Raw genomic sequence first — 20,669 nt, forward strand, 5'->3', positions numbered from 1 at the left:
CACCCTCTGTAGTAACATTCCCTTGAACTAGTTTCAAGACATATACAGGTCTGCCGGCAATTTCTCTCTAAACTAATATTCTCTTGGGGTATCACTTCAGCTTTTGGATGTTCTGTTATTTGTTTGAAACCATAAGACCCTTAGGAGAGTAAATGGAAGGCTGTTGCCCCTTATGCCTGGAACATGCCACCCACCATTTCTAATCTTGTGCTGGATCTCCATGATTCTTCAGGATACCTTCTACAAGACTTCCCATCTCCCTCAGGTTTGCCAAGGAGGCTATTACACATTGAATTGTGTTCCCCCAAAATTCATATGTTGAAGTCCTAACCCTCAGTGTTCTTATTCGGAAATAGTCTTTACAGATACAATTAGTTAAGATGAAGTCATTAAGATGGGCTCTAATCCAATATGACTGGCGTCCTTATAAAAAGGGAATTTTGGAGACAGACATACATACAGGGAGAATGCCATGTGAAGATGAAGGCAGAGATCAGGGTGATGCTTCTTAGAAGCCAGAATTGCCAGATTGCCCCCAAACCAGCAGAAGCTAGGGGAGAGGCTTGGAATAGATTGTCCCTCACAGCCCTCAGAAGGAACCAACACTGCTGATACCTTGATCTCGTACTTCTAGCCTCCAGAACTATGAGACAATACATTTCTGTTGTTTAAGCTACTCAGTTTATGGAACTTAGTTACAGCAGCCTTAGCAAACTAATAGAGAGGCCTATACTCTCTTTCTACCTTTGTATCTCCAAATTTAAAAGATTCGTTCCAGTTTCCCACTCATCAAACTCAAAAATGGGGTGAAGGTGGGTCTCCTGCAATGCATTTTACAAGTTGTCTTCCTTTCCAGAGTCTCCTGGAGATCAGAGCATTTGTTCAACAAATATTGAGTGCTTCCTAGTGCCAGGCACTATTTTAGGCAATGTTACCAAATATCGTGGTAAATAAGACAGCCAATGTTCATGCTTTGGGGCTCACAGAATATTGGGAAATTACAGTAAATGAGTGAACAAATAGTAGAAACTACAGTAGAGAAAAGGGAACAGAGTAAAAGGGATGGGGGTTATTTTTATCGGTGGTAAAGACAAACTCTTTCTGATAAACTGTCATTTGAGAATCTGAGTGAAGCAAGAAACAAGCTATGCTGTCATCTAGGTGATGAGCAGAGGAGATAACCCATAACCAAGTCTGGTGCCCGTTTATTGTGTCTCAGGGTGGGAGTTTGTGATGAAGTGGCAGAAGAGGCATACTGAAAGTACGGGTAAATATGGGTAAATATTTGGATGAATAAGCATACCCAGGAACTGTTTTTATTCACTTGTTTGTAACATATCAGAGTGTTTGTACTTTGATCAGAGAGTAACCACAAGACTTAAAACATAAATTCTCCGAATTAAAAGGGGGAAAAAAAAAGGTGTCACAGACAATTGGTGTCAGTCACTGTCAATATTGTATAAAGTATTGGATTTCATCAGAGTGTAGAGAAGATGGCAGACATTAACCGGTAGGAGTACAAGTGGAAGAAATGAGCAAAAATCCACAGAGGTAAAAGGGAGTAAAGCAGCTATGATATGGATGAGATGGTGGCATGCCTAATATATTTTATACGTGGAAAAGATCATTTTTAAGACCGCATTTATCTACATAGAAAAATATTGTCAGTAGTCATCGTAAAACAAAAACTATCAATATATAATAGAAAAACAGAGAATGAAATATTTATTATTGGAATTTTTTTATATCAAATCATATCTGGAAACAATTAGGGAACTGATTTCTTTGTTAATTGTTTTAAAGCTAAAGAACAAACAACTTTAGAAGAGTAAATCTCAATAATAAAGATTTAAGTTCATAAAAAATAGTTCATGTGCAAGTCAAAATGTTTACTTAACAGAAGAAAATCATTATACTTTGCAGTTCACACTATTTTTCACTGTTTAAAATGTTAAATACATGTGAAAATTCCAACTGGTAGCTTAAAATGACAGAATTGAAGTAACTCAAGTTATGTTTCTTTGCTTGGTTGCTCACTGTGCCTGCAGAGTTCAATTTTAATCTCCTGTTCATGTGCAAGAAAAGGCAAGAGCCCAGGGATGAGTGACATGAGCTCTGAATAAAGCAAGCTCACAGAGCTCAGAACATTAGGAACTCTCTCAAACAACACATGTAGTTGAGTCCCTGTTTGTTGAGGGATGACTGTGTAATGGGGATTTTCCCAATTAACTCTCGATGTTTATAAGAGGATAAGAAAGAAAAGTGTTTTAATTTAAAGCTTTCATCTCTAGTATTAAATTTCAACAATGACCACAGAACTTAGACCAACCAACAGAAGATCTCTTCAGATAGGAATATTTTATCCCAGATATTTAGAATTGCCCATCCTACATAATGGACAGCTTACGTAAAAGACTTTTAGTTGGTTTTGTTATTGTTTCTGTTAAAATCTCCAAACGTTGTATCTTCTTAATGCTGGCACTTGGAGCAGACAGACTGCTCCCAGGGCCAGGGATAAACTGCAGCGTTCAGTTTTATCAGTTATTCCCTGACCATGGGAGCTATTATACTTCCGCATCCATTACCCTCAAGACTAAAAATGGTTTGCATTTGGAATGTTTGCATTTGGGGGAGCTATGCCTCCATCTTTGAAAACGGTATAAAAACCAGTTGACTATATATATATTATATATATATATATATATATATATATATATATATATATATATATATATATATATTTGTTTTTTTTCTTCATCTGGTAAAAAATAATGCAGTCAACTTGGCTTAAATAGTTTCTTGTCTGAAAATCTCTGAGTGGAAATATGAGGAAGTAATAACCCGTTCTCTCTCTCAGCTTGTGTTTTTGCTGCTGGATATTTCACAGACTCCTCTACACCTCAGCAGCTTTAGAGTGAATGTCCTGTATCAGGCTCTTCACTACTTTCCTATCTTTCTCCAGTGTAGACAGATAAGAGGGGGGATGGAGTGACAGCCTTGTTGGAAGGTGACCCCTCCACTGCCCGCATGTGCCTCCCTAACTCACCTCCTCTCCAAGTTCTTCTTTGTTCTCACAAGCAGAATTGATATCATTAATTGGACTAGCTGTTAACCAGACACTAAATAGAATTTCCTTTTCTTGGGCAGATATCTTTGATTAGGCCAGTATTATTAGACAGAATGTCCCTAGACTTTTTGGATCCTTGCCTAGGAAGTTTGGTTGATAGAGGTCAGTGTTGCTGTTTTACTGGTGACATCCTCTTTTTTTTTTTTTTTTAATCAGTCATCAATTTTATACATATCAGTGTATACATGTCAATCCCAATCGCCCAATTCAGCACACCACCATCCCCACCCCACCGCGGTTTTCCCCCCTTGGTGTCCATACGTTTGTTCTCTACATCTGTGTCTCAACTTCTGCCCTGCAAACCGGTTCATCTGTACCATTTTTCTAGGTTCCACATACATGCGTTAATATACAATATTTGTTTTTCTCTTTCTGACTTACTTCACTCTGTATGACAGTCTCTAGATCCATCCACGTCTCTACAAATGACCGAGTTTCGTTCCTTCTTATGGCTGAGTAATATTCCATTGTATATATGTACCACATCTTTATCCATTCATCTGTCAATGGGCATTTAGGTTGCTTCCATGACCTGGCTATTGTAAATAGTGCTGCAATGAACATTGGGGTGCATGTGTCTTTTTGAATTACGGTTTTCTCAGGGTATATGCCCAGTAGTGGGATTGCTGGATCATATGGTAATTCTATTTTTAGTTTTTGAAGGAAGCTCCATATTGTTCTCCATAGTGGCTGTATCAATTTACATTCCCACCAACAGTGCAAGAGGGTTCCCTTTTCTCCACACTCTCTCCAGCATTTGTTGTTTGTAGATTTTCTGATGATGCCCATTCTAACTGGTGTGAGGTGATACGTCATTGTAGTTTTGATTTGCATTTCTCTAATAATTAGTGATGTTGAGCATCTTTTCATGTGCTTCTTGGCCATCTGTATGTCTTCTTTGGAGAAATGTCTATTTAGGTCTTCTGCCCATTTTTGGATTGGGTTGTTTGTTTCTTTAATATTGAGCTGAATGAGCTGTTTATATATTTTGGAGATGAATCCTTTGTCCATTGATTCGTTTGCAAATATTTTCTCCCATTCACATCCTCTTTTTAACTTTTAAAAATCATACACTATTTATGGAGGCTGATGAAATGTTTAGCATCACAGAATTGTTGAATAATATTATATGTAAATGATACTTCATGCTACCATTTTGGAAAATGACTATATTTGATAGAAAAAGACATAGAGATGTTACAAAGGAGATTCATTTGGAAATTCAATGAACTTTAGTAACATTAAATATAAAGAAAGGTATTATAGACCAGTGAAATTCAAGACTGAGGCCTACTACTCACAGAAAGACTGTTAAATAAAATGTAATGGTGAGGTATGTAATATAGGAGTAAATAAAATGAATAACAAAAGAAATAACCAGGTCAGTTAAATCAGTAAAGAAATTTTCAGCTGGGGAAAATTTCCCAGAAAAGTTTGTTAAACCCCAGCAGACAATCTTGTTCATTTTCTCACTAGTTGAGTTTTAGATTCAGAACAATATACAAGCTAGTCATTTCTGATATCAAGAGATGGGGGTTCAAAAGGAACTTGCCAACAGCTTTACTGACACTTTTTTTTTTCCGGCAGAGCATATCACGGAAAAACAGCAGGGGCCATGCAACTTCTTTTTTAGCATATTTTTTTTAATCAACTTTATTGAGACACAATGGCATATAACAGTGTGTAAGTTTAAGATGTACAGTGTGATGCTCTGATAAATATATATATTGTGAAATGATTACCACAATAAGGTTGTTTAATACCTCCATCATCTCACATAATTACCACTTTTTGTGGTGAGAATGTTTAAGATTTATTCTGTCAGCAGTTTCAAGTGTATGATGTAGTATTGTTAACTATAGTAATCCTGTTGTACATTAGATCTCCAGAACTTATTCATCTTATAACTGCAAGTTTGTACCTTTGACCAAAATATTCCCATTTCCTACACCCCTCAGCCCCCTGGCAACTAGTATTTTACTCTGTTTCTATGAGTTCAGCTATTTTAGATCCCTACATATAAGTGAGATTATAAAGTATTTGTCTTTTTTGTTCTGACTTATTTCACTTAGCATAATGCTCTCTCAAGGCCCATTCAGGTTGTTGCAAATGGCAGGGTTTCCTTCATTTTTGTGGCTGAATAATATTCCATTATATTATATAATTATAATAATATATATAATAATATAATAATTATATATACATAATTTTCTTTATCCATTTATCCATTCATCCATCAATGGACATTTAGTGGACATTTAGGTTATTTTCCTATCTTGGCTATTGTGAATAATGCTGCACTGAACATGGAAGTGCAGCTATCTCTTCTAATAGTGATTTCATTTTTTAGGATATATGCCCAGAAATGAGATTGTTGGATCATATGGTAGCTCTATTTTTAGCTTTTTGAGGAATCTCCATACTGTTTTCCATAGTGGCTGCACAAATTTACATTCCCACCAACAGTGTAGGAGGGTTCCTTTCTCTCTACATCCTCGCCAACACTTGTTATCACTTGCCTTTTTTATAAAAGCCATTTTAACACATGTGAGATGATATGTCATTATGGTTTTGATTTGCATTTTCCTGATGATTAGTGATGCTGAGCATCTTTTCATGTACCTATTGGCTGTCTGTATGTCTTTGGAAAAATGTCTATTTAGGTCCTCTGCCCATTTTTTAGTTGGATTGTTTTTTGTTGTTTTGCTACTGAGTTATATGAGTTCCTTATGTATTTTGGATATTAATCCTTTATCCGATATATGGTTTGCCTATATTTTCTTCCATTCTGTAGGTTGCCTTTTTATTCTGTTGATTGTTTCTTTTGCTATGCAGAAGCTTTCTGGTTTGATGCAGTTCCACTTTTTTGTTTTTGCCTTTGTGGCTTGTGCTTTTGGCACCACATCCAAAAAGTCATGGTCAAGACCAGTGTCAGTGATATTTTTCCCTTCATCTTCTAGTAGTTTTATAGTTTCAGGTTTTACATTCAAGTCTTTATTCCATTTCAAGTAAATTCTTGTGAATGGTTTAAGATAGAGGTCCAATTTCGTTCTTCTAGCGTGTGAATATCCAGTTTTCCCAGCACCATTTATTGAAGAGACTATGCTTTCCCCACTGAATACTTTTGGTTCCCTTGTCAAATATTAGTTGGCCATATATGCATGGATTTATTTCTGGGCTCACAATTCTGTTCCATATGTCTATGTGTCCACTTTTGCCAGTAATACTGTTTTGGTTACTATAGTTTAGTAATGTATTTTGAAATCAAAAAGTATGATGTCTTCAGCTTTGTTCTTTCTCAAGATTGCCTTGAATATTTGGGGGTTTTATGGTCTCATACAAATTTTAGAATTGTTCTTCTGTTTCTGTGAAAAATGTCTTTGGAATTTTGATACGGATTGCATTTAAATCTATTGGTGGCCTTGAGTATTATGGGCATTTGAATAATATTAATTCTTCTGATCCACAAACAGGGGATATTGTGCCATTTATTTGTGTCTCTACATTTCTTTCTTAAACATTTTATAATTTTCAGTGTATGAATTTTTTGCATCCTTGGTTAAATTTATGCCTAAATATTTTATTGTTTTTGATGCTATTGTAATTGAGATTGTTTTCTTTATTTCTCTTTCAGGTATTTCATTGTTGATGTATAGAAATGCAACTGATTTTTTTAATATTGATTTTGTATCCTACAACTTTACTTAATTTGTTTATTAATTCTAACAATTTTTTGATGGAGTCTTTAGGATTTTCTATATATAAGATCAAATTATCTGCAAACAGAGGTAATTCCATTCAGCATTTCTTGTAAGGCAGGTGTAGTGGTGATGAACACCCTCAGCTTTTGTTTATTTGGTAGCATCTTTGTCTCTCCTTCATTTCTGAAGGGCAACCTTGCCTGGTAAAATATTCTGGTTACCACTTTTTTTCTTTCAGCACTTTGGCTATGTCATTCTATTCTCTCCTGGCCTGCAAAGTTTCTGCTGAGAAATATGCAGATAGCCTTACAGGAGTTCCCTTGTGTGTAATTTTTTTTCTCTTGCTACTTTTAAAATCCTCTCTTTCTCTTTGATTTTAGACAGTTTTTGTTCTTTTTTTGTTTTTTTGTTTTTTTTAATAAAGTGCCTTGGAGAAGATTATCTTGTTTTGAAATTTTGGGGCAGCCTAGGAATTTCATAAACTTGGATGTTCAGATCTCTCCCCAGACTTGGGAAGTTCTCAGCCATTAATTCTTTAAATAACCTTTCTACTCCTTTTTCCCTTTCTCCTCCTTCTGGGATGCCAATAATGTATAGATTATTTCTCAGTGATATCATTAGATTGCTTCTCTTAATAATTTCCTATAGTTCATGTAGGCTTTCTGAACTCTTTTTCATTTTCCTTTGTTCTCTTCTGACTGGATAGTTTCAAACGATTTGTATTCTACTTCACATATTTTTTTCTTCTGCTTAATCCACTCTGACATTGATGTTCCCTATTGCATTTTTCATTTCTTCATTGTAATATTTAGCTCCCAAGTTTGTTTCATTCTTTTTTATTATTTCTATCTTTATATTAACCTTCTCATTTTGTTCACGTATTGCTTTCCTGATTTCATTGTATTGTCTTTCTGTTTTCTTGTAGCTCACTGAGTTTTGTGAAAACAACTCTTTTGCTTTATTTTTTCATACAAGCATAGTTGATATTTAACATTATATTTCAGCTATACAATGTAATGGTTCAGTATTTTTTTTTTTTTTTTTTTTTTTTTAGAATTTTAAGTCATTACAACAGTTGCCTCTTTTTATTTATTTATTTATTTATTTATTTATTTATTTATTTATTTATTTTAGGCTGTGTTGGGTCTTCGTTTCTGTGCGAGGGCTTTCTCTAGTTGCGGCGAGTGGGGGCCACTCTTCATCGCGGTGCGCGGGCCTCTCACTATCGCGGCCTCTCTTGTTGTGGAGCACAGGCTCCAGACGCGCAGGCTCAGTAGTTGTGGCTCACGGGCCTAGTTGCTCCGCGGCATGTGGGATCTTCCCAGACCAGGGCTCGAACCCATGTCCCCTGCATTAGCAGGCAGATTCGCAACCACTGCGCCACCAGGGAAGCCCCGGTTCAGTATTTTAAAACAAGTATTTTAAATTCTTTATCAGGCAAATCGCATATCTCCATTTCTTGGGTCAGTTACTGGAAAATGTGTTCCTTTGGTAGTATCATGCTTTCTCAATTTTTTTCATGTTCCTTGAAGTATTACATTACTGACTTTGCATTTGAAGAAGCAGTCACCTCTTGCAGTCTCTACTGACTGATTTCAGGAGAAAAATACCTTCCTTCAACCCTATTAGGGATTCTGCAGCTTTCTCAGATCTTTTCTATGGGTATGCCTGTTCCACAGTTCTTATCCCCTCTTGTGGGGAGACTCTTAAACTTGTATACCTTCTATCAATTCCACAAAGCCAGTCCAGGTGCTGATAGCCTCCCATTTGCTCACTTTCCAAGCATGTTATTGTTATATTACTCATTGCATCATGATATATTTGGTTTTATTTATTTATTTATGTATGTATATATGTATGGCTGTGTTGGGTCTTCGTTGCTGCGCGCGGTCTTTCTCTAGTTGTGGCGAGAGGGGGCTACTCTTTGTTGTGATGCAAGGGCTTCTCATTGCGTTAGCTTCTCTTGTTGCGGAGCATGGGCTCTACATGCACGGGCTTCAGTAGTTGTGGCATGCGGACTCAGTAGTTGTGGCTCGTGGGCTCTAGAGCGCAGGCTCAGTAGTTGTGGTGTATGGGCTTAGTTGCTCCGCGGCATGTGGGCTCTTCCTGGACCAGGGATCGAACCTGTGTCCCCTGCATTGGCAAGTGGATTCTTAACCGCCATACCACCAGGGAAGTCCATGATATATTTGGATAGGAAGGCTTCTTCTTCCCCAACCAGATGTGATCTCATTTAAGTCAGGCCTGTGTCGTCATTTTTTGTATTCTAATTCATGGACAGTTCCTGGCACACTGTAGCAGCTGCTTTATAAATATTGGTGGAATAAATAAAATAAAAATTCAGAATTAGAAGCAACCTTAAGACAACAGTTGTATCATCATTTGGAGATTTTTCAGAAACCTGTCTATGGCGTACATTCATTACTGACAGAGTGCAAGTTGATGTTAATTCTCTGTAATTCGATTTTGCAATATGTATCAAGAGCTTTGAAATATTATTATTTGAACCCTAAGTTCTACTTTAAAAAGTAGTCTTCAGAAAGAAATTATAGATGCCAAAATAAACAAAAGTTTTTTCAATTGTGACAGTTACCCAGCCCAAAATAATTTAAATGAAAAGTGGAAATGTGGCTGTTCCTAAAGCTAGAAAAACTACAAAGGAAATTCACAAAATTGAAGGAGGAGTTGCAATCCCCAGGGCCCAGGGTCAGGCAGCAAGGACCAGTATGTGCCAGGACATTCCTGCACTTCATCTATCATTTCTCTCTGCTTGTTTTACTTGACTTCACTCTTCAGATGGATTTCCTCTCAAAGAAGAAAATACGAACCCCAGCAGCTGCAGGTTTCCACCCTGTCTGCTTTAGCAACTCCAGAGATAAAAGAGCATTTCTTCCCCTATTTTCATAGCATCTCTCTATCAAACCAGAAAATGTCTTGGATTGACCTGCACTTAGGTCACGAAAACACCCTGTGACTAATTATTGTTTCCAAGATAGTGTGATAGAGAGTGTTGGTGAGCCAAGACAAGGATGCTAGATGATTTAAAAGAGAAATGCATGAAGTGTGTATCTCCTGTGAGTTAGAGGATTATATTCCAGCACATGCACCACATTACAATATTAAAAAATGTTTAAAACAGGTTCTTCACTATAGCAATGTGGTTAAATAAATTATATATTACCTGAATACAGTAAAACATTATACAACCATTAAAATTCCTTTTACAGAATGTCTAAGGATATGAAAAGGTGTTCATGATAATATAACAAAAGCAAAAAGATAAAAAATATTTCTAGGAAACACACCAAAAAAATGGAAGTTATCTTTAGAATATAGAACTATAGGTTATTTTATTTTCTTCTTTACAATTCTGGATTTTCTGAATTTTCTACATGGATCATTAATTTTACAATAAAAATATTTTTAAAATACCTGATACATATCAGGAAGTAGGATATACTGGCTGATCTTAGGGCTGTCAGATGAGTTTGTAGGCCTGGTAGAGAAGCTGTATGGAAGCACAGTAGTGTTGGTTTCACCATCCTTACTTCTGGGTCCAAAGTAGTGATTGAAACTTGGGTTTATAGGCGTGATATATGTTTGTGTTTCTTATTAGAACCTATTACAGGAGTATGTGGGTGTTGCCAGAGTCTGTTCTGGAATCGACCTTTGAGCTAAGTCATCTAAGAATTAATATCCTGTTTGTAACATGTTCAAAAACAAAGCCAAATTATCTATGTTTATTGACAGTGCATGCTGAGGAAAATTTTTATATTTAAATACATTGCATATCTACTGGTAGTGCAATCCTGGGTCTCACTGCCAAATGGAAACATTATGAAGCAATGAACCTGTATTTTATTTTATTTTATTCCAGCTTTTTTGAGGTATAATTGACAAATTAAAGTTGTATACATTTAAGGTATACAGCGTTGCAACTTGATATATATATATATGTGTGTGTGTGTGTGTGTGTATATATATATATATATATATGTATGAAATGATTACCACAATGAAGCTAATTAACACATATATCACCTCACATAGTTACCATTTTTTGTGTGTGGTGAGAATACTTAAGATCTACTCTTTTAGCAAATTTCAAATATACAATATAGTGTTATTAACTATAGTCACCATGCTGTAGGTTAGATCCCCAGAACTTATTTACCTCACAACTGAAAGTTTATACCCTTTGACTGACACCTCTCCATTTCTTTCACCCTCTAGCCCCTGGTAATCCACTGTTCTACTTTCTCCTTCTGTGAGTTTGACTTTTTTTTAAGATTCCATATGTAAGTGAGATTATATGGTATTTGCTTTATCATGTGCACCAAGAATACACAATGGGAAGTTTATACCTGGAAGTTTATACCTTTTGACCACCTTCATCCATTTCTACCTTCACCCATTTCACCCAGTTATAAAATAAATAAATCATGGAGAAGTAATGTACAGCATGGTGACTGTAGTTAATGATACTGTATTGCATACTTGCAAGTTGATAAGAGAGTAAGTCTTTAAAGTTCTCATTACAAGAAAAAAAAGTTGTAGCTATGTATAGTGACAGATGCTAACTAGATTTATTGTGGTGGGTGATTTCACAATATATACAAATACCAAATCATTCTGATGTACACCTGAAATGAATATAATGTTTTATGTCAGTTATATCTCAATTTTAAAAAAGGATACACAACGGGGAAAGGATAGTCTCTTCAATGTTGTTTGGGAAATGGTATACAGAAATGCAAAAGAATGAAATTATACCTTTATCATACACCATACACAAAAATCAACTCAAAATGGTTAAAGACTTAAATTTAAGACTTGAAACCATAAAATTCCTAGAAGAAAGTGTACAGGAAAAGCTCCTTGACATTGGTCTTAGCAGTGAATTTTTGGATATGACACCAAAAGCACAGACAACAAGAGCAAAAATAAACAGGTGAGACTACATTAAACTCAAAAGCTTCTGCACAGCAAAAGGAACAATCAACGAAATGAAAAAGCAACCTACAGAATGAGAGAAAATACTTGCAAATCATATACCTAATAAGCAATAAACATTTTAAATGTCAAGCCCTCATTTACGGAAGTCTTATATTTTCCATTGGGAGAAATAATATAAAATCCCATGGTCTAACGACATAAGGTGAAAAGTATGAAAGCAGGTGAAAGAAATCAAGTTACTCTTCTGACAAACTCAAGAGAGAACTAAAGGTGTTTTTAATCCACTAACTGTAAAATATGGTTGTAAGTTTGGCAACCACAAGAAATTCAAATTGCTCAATATTTATATCTCTGTGAATTATACTGACTTTAGGGGAGGAAGATATTGTTAAGTTTCTCAAGTATCTAGTTGAAAATTTTTTGAAAGTGTGAAAGCCTTAGTCATAAACATGTCTTATTTCACTAGAAGCATGGCAGAAATCCCAGCTATAAATTAGCAAAAGGATGTCATAAAGATGAGAGAGCATTTAGTGGGAAGGAGTGCCTGTGTGTTTATGCTGAAACTAAAGGAGTTTTCTTTTTTTTTTGGTGGTGTTGTTTTCTAAGGAATATTTAATAAGAAGGTAGATAACATGTGCCTATCATGTATTTTTATATCACTGAAGCTAAAGCAAAACATCCTGTTTATTGGCAAGTATGGCCTGTATGTGTACACTACAGTGCAATTTTTAAAATACTGTAATTATAATTTCAGAACCTCAGAATCTGAATAGGTGCCAGTGTTCTCTTCTTTTTTTATATGGGAGAAGAAAATCCTTTGAAAATCATTTGAAGCTTGGACAAAAATTCCATAGCTATATTCTTAGGATCGCTCTGTAGAGTCTATGATTCAGATGATACAAGGGAAGCTTCAATTCAGCTTTTTAGAGAAGACATTCCAGCTCTCATGATCTCATCAACCAGGAGAATGTTGGTGGCAATCACAGTGCAGGAATGAAGAAGCTGTTTCTTTACACAATAGTTACCCCATACGCCTACTTCTGCTGCTACCATTGGCTCACCTGTATTCAAGTCTACACCCACAAGTTGACCTGATTCTGAATGTTCTGCTTGAACTTTAACTAGTGTTTCCTGAAGGTCAAAAACAGAGTTCTGAGCAAGAACCTTGGGAATCATGAGCAATGCATCAGCAAATGCTTGAACTCCAAGTTGGGCCCTGCCCTTTACACTGGGCTTGTATTTAATCAGGGCTTCTGCCATTGCCACTTCCACTGCACCAGCACCTGGAACTACACAGCCATCATCAATAGCATTTTTAACAGCCCTCAAGCCATCTCTTATTGCATCTTTGATTTGAGTAAGTGTGTGCTTATTTGATCCTTTGATCAATAATGTGACCGAGCAAGGATTGTTACATTTCTCAATAAAGGTGAACTTCTCTTCTCCCAATGTATATTCATAGACAAGTCCTGCATGTCCCAAACAATCAGGATTTAGGTCATCAAGAGAATTTAGGGCTACTCCACCACAAGCAAGAGTCAGCCTTTCCATATTTCTCCTTTTAGCTCTGTGCAGAGCTACCATGCCTTCTTTTGCAAGAGCATCTAAGGAAAAGGGGTCAATTCCCTTTTGATCAATAACAACAAATCCTTTATCTGAATCACCACGGACTTTCGTTTTCAGGTCTATCATTTTTTTAACTCTGTCTTCAATGAATTTTCTTTCGGCTTTCACGAGTTTCTCTCTCTCCTCTGCACTCTTGTAAAAAAAAAAAACCAGAATTCACTTCTGTTTTTCCATATTCTGATGACACATTGCATGTGAGGATGTACGCATCTTCTACTCTCTTTTTCATATCAGGATGCCATGCCCCATGGTCCAAAACAAGACCTCTGATTAAGCTTGCATCAGTTTCAGATTTATGTTTCATCTCCATGATCTCAACCATGAAGAGGTCAATAGGTTCATCTTGTTTTTTAATGGCTAAAATGGAATCCACTACAGCCTCTGTTAAGACATCAGCAAGTTCAGCATGAACTTTAGTACGTAGAGATGTTCTGGCCACATCTATAAGTGTTTCCCTGTCCATCTCTTTGCTTAGTTTGACTTGTTCCAAAAACTGAAGTGCCTTTTCCTTTGGAGCTTCAGATCCTTCTGTAATTATTCTGGGATGAAGACCTTCAGAAATGTAGAGATCCACCTGCTTCAGGAGCTCTCCAATGATTAGGACATTGGAAGTAGTACCATCACCAGTTATGTCATCCTGGGCTGTTGCTACTTTGGCTATTAAGGAGGCTGTTGCGTGTTGAATTTGCATTTCATGAAGTAGCACATTTCCATCTTTAGTGAGCTTGATGTCTCCAGCACCAGAAACAAGCATCTTCATGGTGCCCTTAGGCCCCAAGTTGGTCCTCAGCACGTACTGCAGCCCCCAGGCCACGCTGATGTTGAGGGCCAACACCGTGTGGGCTCAGGCCACCTCAGCCTTGGGGTTCAGGGTCTTCACAGCCGCCATAGCTGACCCAGCAGAAGAAAATGAGGGAACCCAGCGTCTGGAAAGCCCAGAGCCGGTTCAGCGTGGCTGGGAGGCACTATCCAGGTCTTCTGGAGAGGGAGTTTTCTTTTTTATTGTTTGAATATTTAAATAATGTTAATAGCTTGTGAAATTTCTTTTTACTTAGGTCACTGATAATAATAAGAAAACCTTCCAAATACAAGTGAGAACTATTTCTTCTTTTTTTATTATTTATTTATTTGTTTGTTTATTTTGGCTGCACTGGGTCTTAGTTGCGGCATGTGAGATCTTAGTTGTGGCATGCGAGATCTTTAGTTGAGGCATGCATGTGGGATCCAGTTCCCTGACCAGGGATCGAACCTGGACCCCCTGCACTGGGAGCGCAGAGTCTTACCCACTGGACCACCAGGGAAGTCCCTGAGAACTATTTCTTAGACATTTGCTTTTCACCTCTATTATGTAAAAATTGAAGCCGTATGAGGATTCAAGCTGAATTATTTACTACCTCAACTCAGTGGACAGTCGCCACTCCTCCACTACAGTTTGGGCTTTAAAGATCTAGTATAAGGTAAAATGAAATACACCTCAACAACTCTGTAGGGAAAATGGGTCAGTCTTATAGTTCAATCCTTTTGGTTTGAGATCCCTTACAGAACTCATATCCCCTTTAAATACAGCTGCCACCAGTCGATATGATTTTTTTAAATTCATTTTTTCCTGGTCCTGAGTTACTGAACTTTGGCCACAAATTGCATTGTATTTAGGGCCTCTCCATCTCACCTCTAAACTTGGAGCATATGTCTAGAAGAGAACAGAAACAAAACAAGCAAAAATCAAAATAAAATAAAAACCCAAACTAAAGAATCACCCTTCATCTTTCTTTACATTCTTGCTTGTCTGAGTCCTTACTTACTTTTATGGCTCATGACCTGTCCCATCTCCAAACATTTGATATCTGTTGCCACTTTTTAATCATATTTACCTCATACATCTCATCAATAGTTAGGTTGACTAGTTTGTTTTCAAATCTCAGTAATTACTGTCCTTCATTGCATGATGACTTGAGAACTAGTTTTTCATATATTTTGGCCAGTTTTTTTTAAGTTTGTTTTATGTGAAAACGTAAATCTAATCCTTATTAATATATCTTGACTGGAGGCATAAGTATGGTGCCATTTTTTAAAATATGATCTTTTATGCCTCTAATCTCACTGAAAGTCAGGCTGGTCAGTTCTCTTTAATGTTCTCTGGGGCCATCCCTCCTTTCTGAAGCCCTCAATTAAGTCTGAGTTCAAACCACCTACAGGAAAATGGCTCTTCCACCATTTACATCTCCCTTTGCAAACCTGCCTTAAACAATATGACCCCGATCAACAATCCTAGTGACCTTGAAGAGAGACAGCAGTGTGTGGTGGCTTGAAGCGAGATCTTAGTTCCTGCCCAGGAAATGAACCTGGGTAGCCTGGCTGAAAACCAGGAATCCTAGCCACCAGTCCGCCAGGGGCTACAGGCTAGAAGCAAAGTTGGCTTTTGCTGGCTTCGCCCCTGTTGAAAAATGAATTTCTCAGGGAGGCAAAAACTGTAAAAACACATACAAAGTTTATAATTAGAGACACTGCACAAGTGGGAGAGCACACAGAGAAACAGTTCGTTTGGTTAAGACAGAAGCAAGGCAGAGATGCACACCCAGAGAGAAAGGGTGTGGGCGTCCTCCCTAATGAGGAGGAGCGCACCAGAGAGGGGACTCAAATCACTCATATAGGGCGGTTCTTCCCGGGCTTTGTTTACCTTTGGCTAATTATCTCACTTCTTTTTCCACACCTGACCTGTCTTAGATCCCTTCCCGACATGTGTGCGCATCTTTTTGTCAAGAGGGATTCCAGCACAGAGGACTATGGGGAGGTTGACACACCTATTATGGGGTGGTGCCCCCTCCCTTTTTGACCCCCGAGGAGCCTTTCTGCGGATGTGTAGTCAGGGAGGTCTCCTTGACCTCAAGAATGAGAAATACATGGCCTCTTTATCTTTTGTCCAAGCAGGACTCAGCTCCTCCTTGCTCCTGCCATTATCTTTATCTTGGAATATCTGTCCACAGGGGACAGATTCCAGCTGCTCAGCCTGGGGCCCATCCATCTCCTGCTTCACTAGCACTTATGAGTTCCAACAGTCACAATAGAAGAAGCAGTGACCATGGAGGATATGCTGTGCAACAAAGAGGTTTCTCTCTGACTTTCGGTTGGGTCTCTTGATGCAAAGCAAGATGGAAAGTGGAGGAAATCCTTTGACTAATTAAGCCAAGAAAACACCATAGCCTCCATTTGTTGGATGTTTCAGATAAATAGTCTTTGAGCTTGATATGTGTGGAACAGCTACAAATGCTCCATTTTGCAGCTCACTTGTGGGAACAGATCAAGCCCTCAGGTTCCCCTGATGTGTATGTTTCTTACTGAAAGTAGTGTCTTTACTTATTTTTATTTTTTTCTTCAGATTTAAATAACATAAGCTTAAGAATGTGGAATGGGGTGGGGAAGAGCCAAATATGTAATTTTATGAGTAAAAGCACTGAAATTAAATCATCCCGGGGAATTAATTTGCATAGAAAACTGACATCTACAACTTGATTTGACAAATATATGCCAGTTTCTGGTTGACTATGTATTTCTTAAGCATATACTATAGAAGAAGTTGTTTGTAGTATTTGTATTTCTCATGTCTAGGGCATTGGGTATCGTGTTTCAGATGATCAGTGAATGCTGAGTGAAAGAAATAAGTGGATCATTGTGGTCCTCCTCTCATTTTTGTGGACTTCAAAAGACTAAAGGGATTTTTGAGCAGTTTATATATCAGTGATCCATGAATTCATTAGTTTATTCTCACAGGAAAATATTAGAACAACCCAGTGAACATTTGGTAGATTCAGCTTCTGCTTTTTTCATGTGCTCTCTCTTCCAAAAACTTTTTAATAAGAAAATTACTCAGGCGGAGACAGCATATTCTAAGGCTCTAAGCTAATGTTGGTTCCTAAGCATCCTTCAAATCAACTTCAAGTATGTCCTGGTAGATCAAGGGGGACTATGTAGATGCAGATATTGGCAACTCTGATCTCCATAGAACAGGAGTGAGTTCACTGCAGAGTTTGGCCCATTCCTAACTCCGCCAGGGAAAATGAAGGGCTTCTGCTGCTCTGACTGGGAAACCTGCCCTCACTTCTCAGTGGAAGAACAGATCATACGGTTAGCTCATTTTATATGTGGTGATGTGACAAGGCATAAAGCACTAGAACTACAGGGTTTTATTTTCAGGATTACTGAGCAAGTCCCTTTAATAAAGGAGGAGAGAAATATGTCTCTTTGCAACTTAACAGGTAAAAATTTATTTTCTCATCTTTAACTGTGTCCTGTGTGCTTATGGATGGAGAGACTGAGCTCACAGGTGACAGCCTTGAACATGGCGTATCACAGAGGCCAGCATCAGGCCCTGCTGTAACTACACTGGCTGGCCAGCCAGGGCTTGCAAGGCAAAGCCAAGGGCTCGCCTTGGGAGCCATTCAGGTTTCATGTTGGAGCATTTAGAAAGGGGAAAGCCAGAGGTACAGAGACACTTTAAAGACCATTTAAGATTGCGAACATACAGGAGGGGAATACAGTGTGCTGAGAATTATAAGAACTTTGGTCCTCTCACATTTTCCACAGCCTTCATGAGAGGGCCGTAAGAAGGGAGGGCAGGAAAGGGACACTGCTCACTAGGCTTTGGCATGAACGCTGAGTCCGAAAGCCCACGGCTATTCTCTGAAGAGGCTCTAGTAAATCATCCACTTGGGCTCATATCTCTGTTCCATTTCTTTGGTCTAGCAAAAGAGAACAAATGGTGGCCCTCAAAAGATGAAAACTAAGATGTTGTGACTCCAGTTTAAATTATGGAAGCACTTCGGTACTGTCTTTTAAGCTCTAGTCTTCCTTAGCCTTGTAGAGAGTATAAAAACCAAGAGGCAGTACTGTTAACTTATCAAGAAAAATCGGTATCCTTGGTGTGGTTTGTAAATGAGGCACGTATTGTCTGTGAGGTGAGGGTGTGAGAAAAGGAAAATTTTTAAAATAATAATAGAAGCATAGGGAAAATGACAGTGTTATTAAGTGGCCTGAGAGATATCTCAGAGTTGTAGCATTTTTTGTAAACAAGTAGTCTGTATGTGTTGTCAAAATGCAAAGGAGGCTCACATATCACTCCATGCCCAGATCTGGAGGATGATATAAAAGCAAAAGGAAATAATTGAGAATAAACTTTGGACCCCAAATTAATAAATATTTTAAAGAATAGTAGAGATCTCCTTCTTCCTTGGGACCATGGAACCTGCTGACTTGATCAATGCAAATCACAGACGGTTGCTAAGCAATGCCTGTCCTGATGCCAGTCAGGTGATTGTATTATTCTTTGTAGAGTTTCTCTCTGCTTTCTGAGACTATCTATGGCATTTTGTTCTCCAAGAATGCAATAATACTCCTTTTTTAAAAACCATTTAGCACTATGAAATCTCAAACATATATATTTTTCTTGAGAATGAAATATGTCTATTCCTGTCAAAACCAGATCATAATGTTTTTAGAAAAGAAGATAAAATAGAGAAATGTCAGTATTGGAGATGGCTTTCCATAAGCCGATTAGGGAAATGGGGATTAACACTGATGCTAATGCAATTTGTGTGCAGAACTCCTTTTAACATACGTCCCTGGCATCCTCCAAGGTCTCATGGTCTCCAGGGGACAAACCCCATTACTCAGTGCATTTCAGAGTGCTGAGGACAGAAATCTAAATGAATATATGGAAAATTATTTCTGAAATTGTACTTTCATATTGAGGATCACCTCATTCTTCCCATAACACCATGCTCGTATTTTTTTTATAACATATGTCATATTCTTTATTCACTGGTCTATCTCCGACTGAATGTCAGCTCCCTGAGTTTGGTGGTTTTATCCTTGTGCTTCCTATATTGGTGGAGCCCAGCATCATGTTTCATACACAGTCTGGGGTATATAAGTGTTTGCTGGGAACCAAGTTCACACATATGCAATTATACTAGCATAAATTTAGTGCAAGCTTAGTTTTATCTCAGCTCTGCCATGTATGTTTTCTTTGGACCTAAAACGTTCTTCCTAAAAATATTTTAACTTTGAATTTTAATTTTGTGAATAAACTAGAATAAATTATACATTTTATATCTGACTTCGTGGTTACAAATAGCCTAATCTATACATAGAAACATTTGCACTTCTAGTTTTAGCACAAACACATAAAGAGCAAGTCGTCATACCGATCCTTACAATCAGAAGAAGCTGGACAGACTGGAAATTAATGACTTTTCTTGGACCCACCAAAGAACTAATGTCACAGGGCAACTTGCTACTCCTAAATCTGAAGAGACAAGCACATCTAGAGAAAGAGAGCCAAGATCTGTTTACCTGGAGAAGTTAATAAAAAAGAAGACACAAATTAGCAATATAAGAAAAGGAAGAGAGGTCATCACTACTGATGCAAGAATACAGGCATACCTTGGAGATATTGCAGGTTTGGTTCCAGACCACTGCAATAAAGCAAATATCACAAAGTGAGTTGCACAAAAAAAAATTTTTTTAATTCCTAGTGCATATAAAAGTTATGTTTACACTATACTGTAGTCCATTAAGTGTGCAATAGTATTATGTCTTTTAAAAAGTATATAACTTTGGGACTTCCCTGGTGGTGCAGTGGTTAAGAATCCACCTGCCAATGTAGGGGACACGGGTTCAAGTCCTGGTCCAGGAACATCCCACATGCCACGGAGCAACTAAGCCCGTGTGCCACAACTATTGAGCCTGCGCTCTAGAGCCCACGAGCCACAACTACTGAGCCCACATGCTGCAACTACTGAAGCCCGCGCGCCTAGAGCCCGTGCTCCTCAACAAGAGAAGCCACCGCAATGAGAAGCCCGCGCACCGCAGTGAAGAGTAGCCCCCGCTGTCCACAACTAGAGAGACCATGCACAGCAACAAAGACCCAATGCAGCCAAAAAAAAAGTACATAACTTAATGTAAAAATACTTTATTGTTGAAAATTGCTAACCATCATCTAACAACACAGGGGTGCCACAAACCTTCAGTTTATAAAAATGCAATATCTGCAAAGTGCAATAAAGCGAAGCACAATAAAATGAGGTATGCCTGTATTAAAAGGATAATAAAAGACCACTACAAAAAACTATGCCCATAAGTTTGATAACCTGGATGAAGTGGACCAATTCCTTGAAATACACCAACTACCAGTGTTTTCAAAAGCTGCCTTTTGAAACACTAATTCTATGGGCAAATACATTGTGAGTAAAACAGATGATTTA

At 37.7% G+C, this 20,669-nt stretch overlaps 1 protein-coding gene across 1 annotated transcript; it reads right to left on the reverse strand.

Moving 5' to 3' along the window:
* Positions 1–12,676: 12,676 nt before the first annotated feature.
* LOC132357387 (T-complex protein 1 subunit zeta-like) lies at positions 12,677–14,299 on the reverse strand. The gene is given in 2 exon segments (XM_059910799.1): positions 12,677–13,554; positions 13,556–14,299. Coding segments are annotated over 2 exon segments (1,599 nt in total). The 3' UTR covers positions 12,677–12,699.
* Positions 14,300–20,669: the final 6,370 nt, after the last annotated feature.

This window comes from Balaenoptera ricei, chromosome X (genome assembly GCF_028023285.1).
Source record: "Balaenoptera ricei isolate mBalRic1 chromosome X, mBalRic1.hap2, whole genome shotgun sequence".
NCBI classification, from domain to species: domain Eukaryota; kingdom Metazoa; phylum Chordata; class Mammalia; order Artiodactyla; family Balaenopteridae; genus Balaenoptera; species Balaenoptera ricei.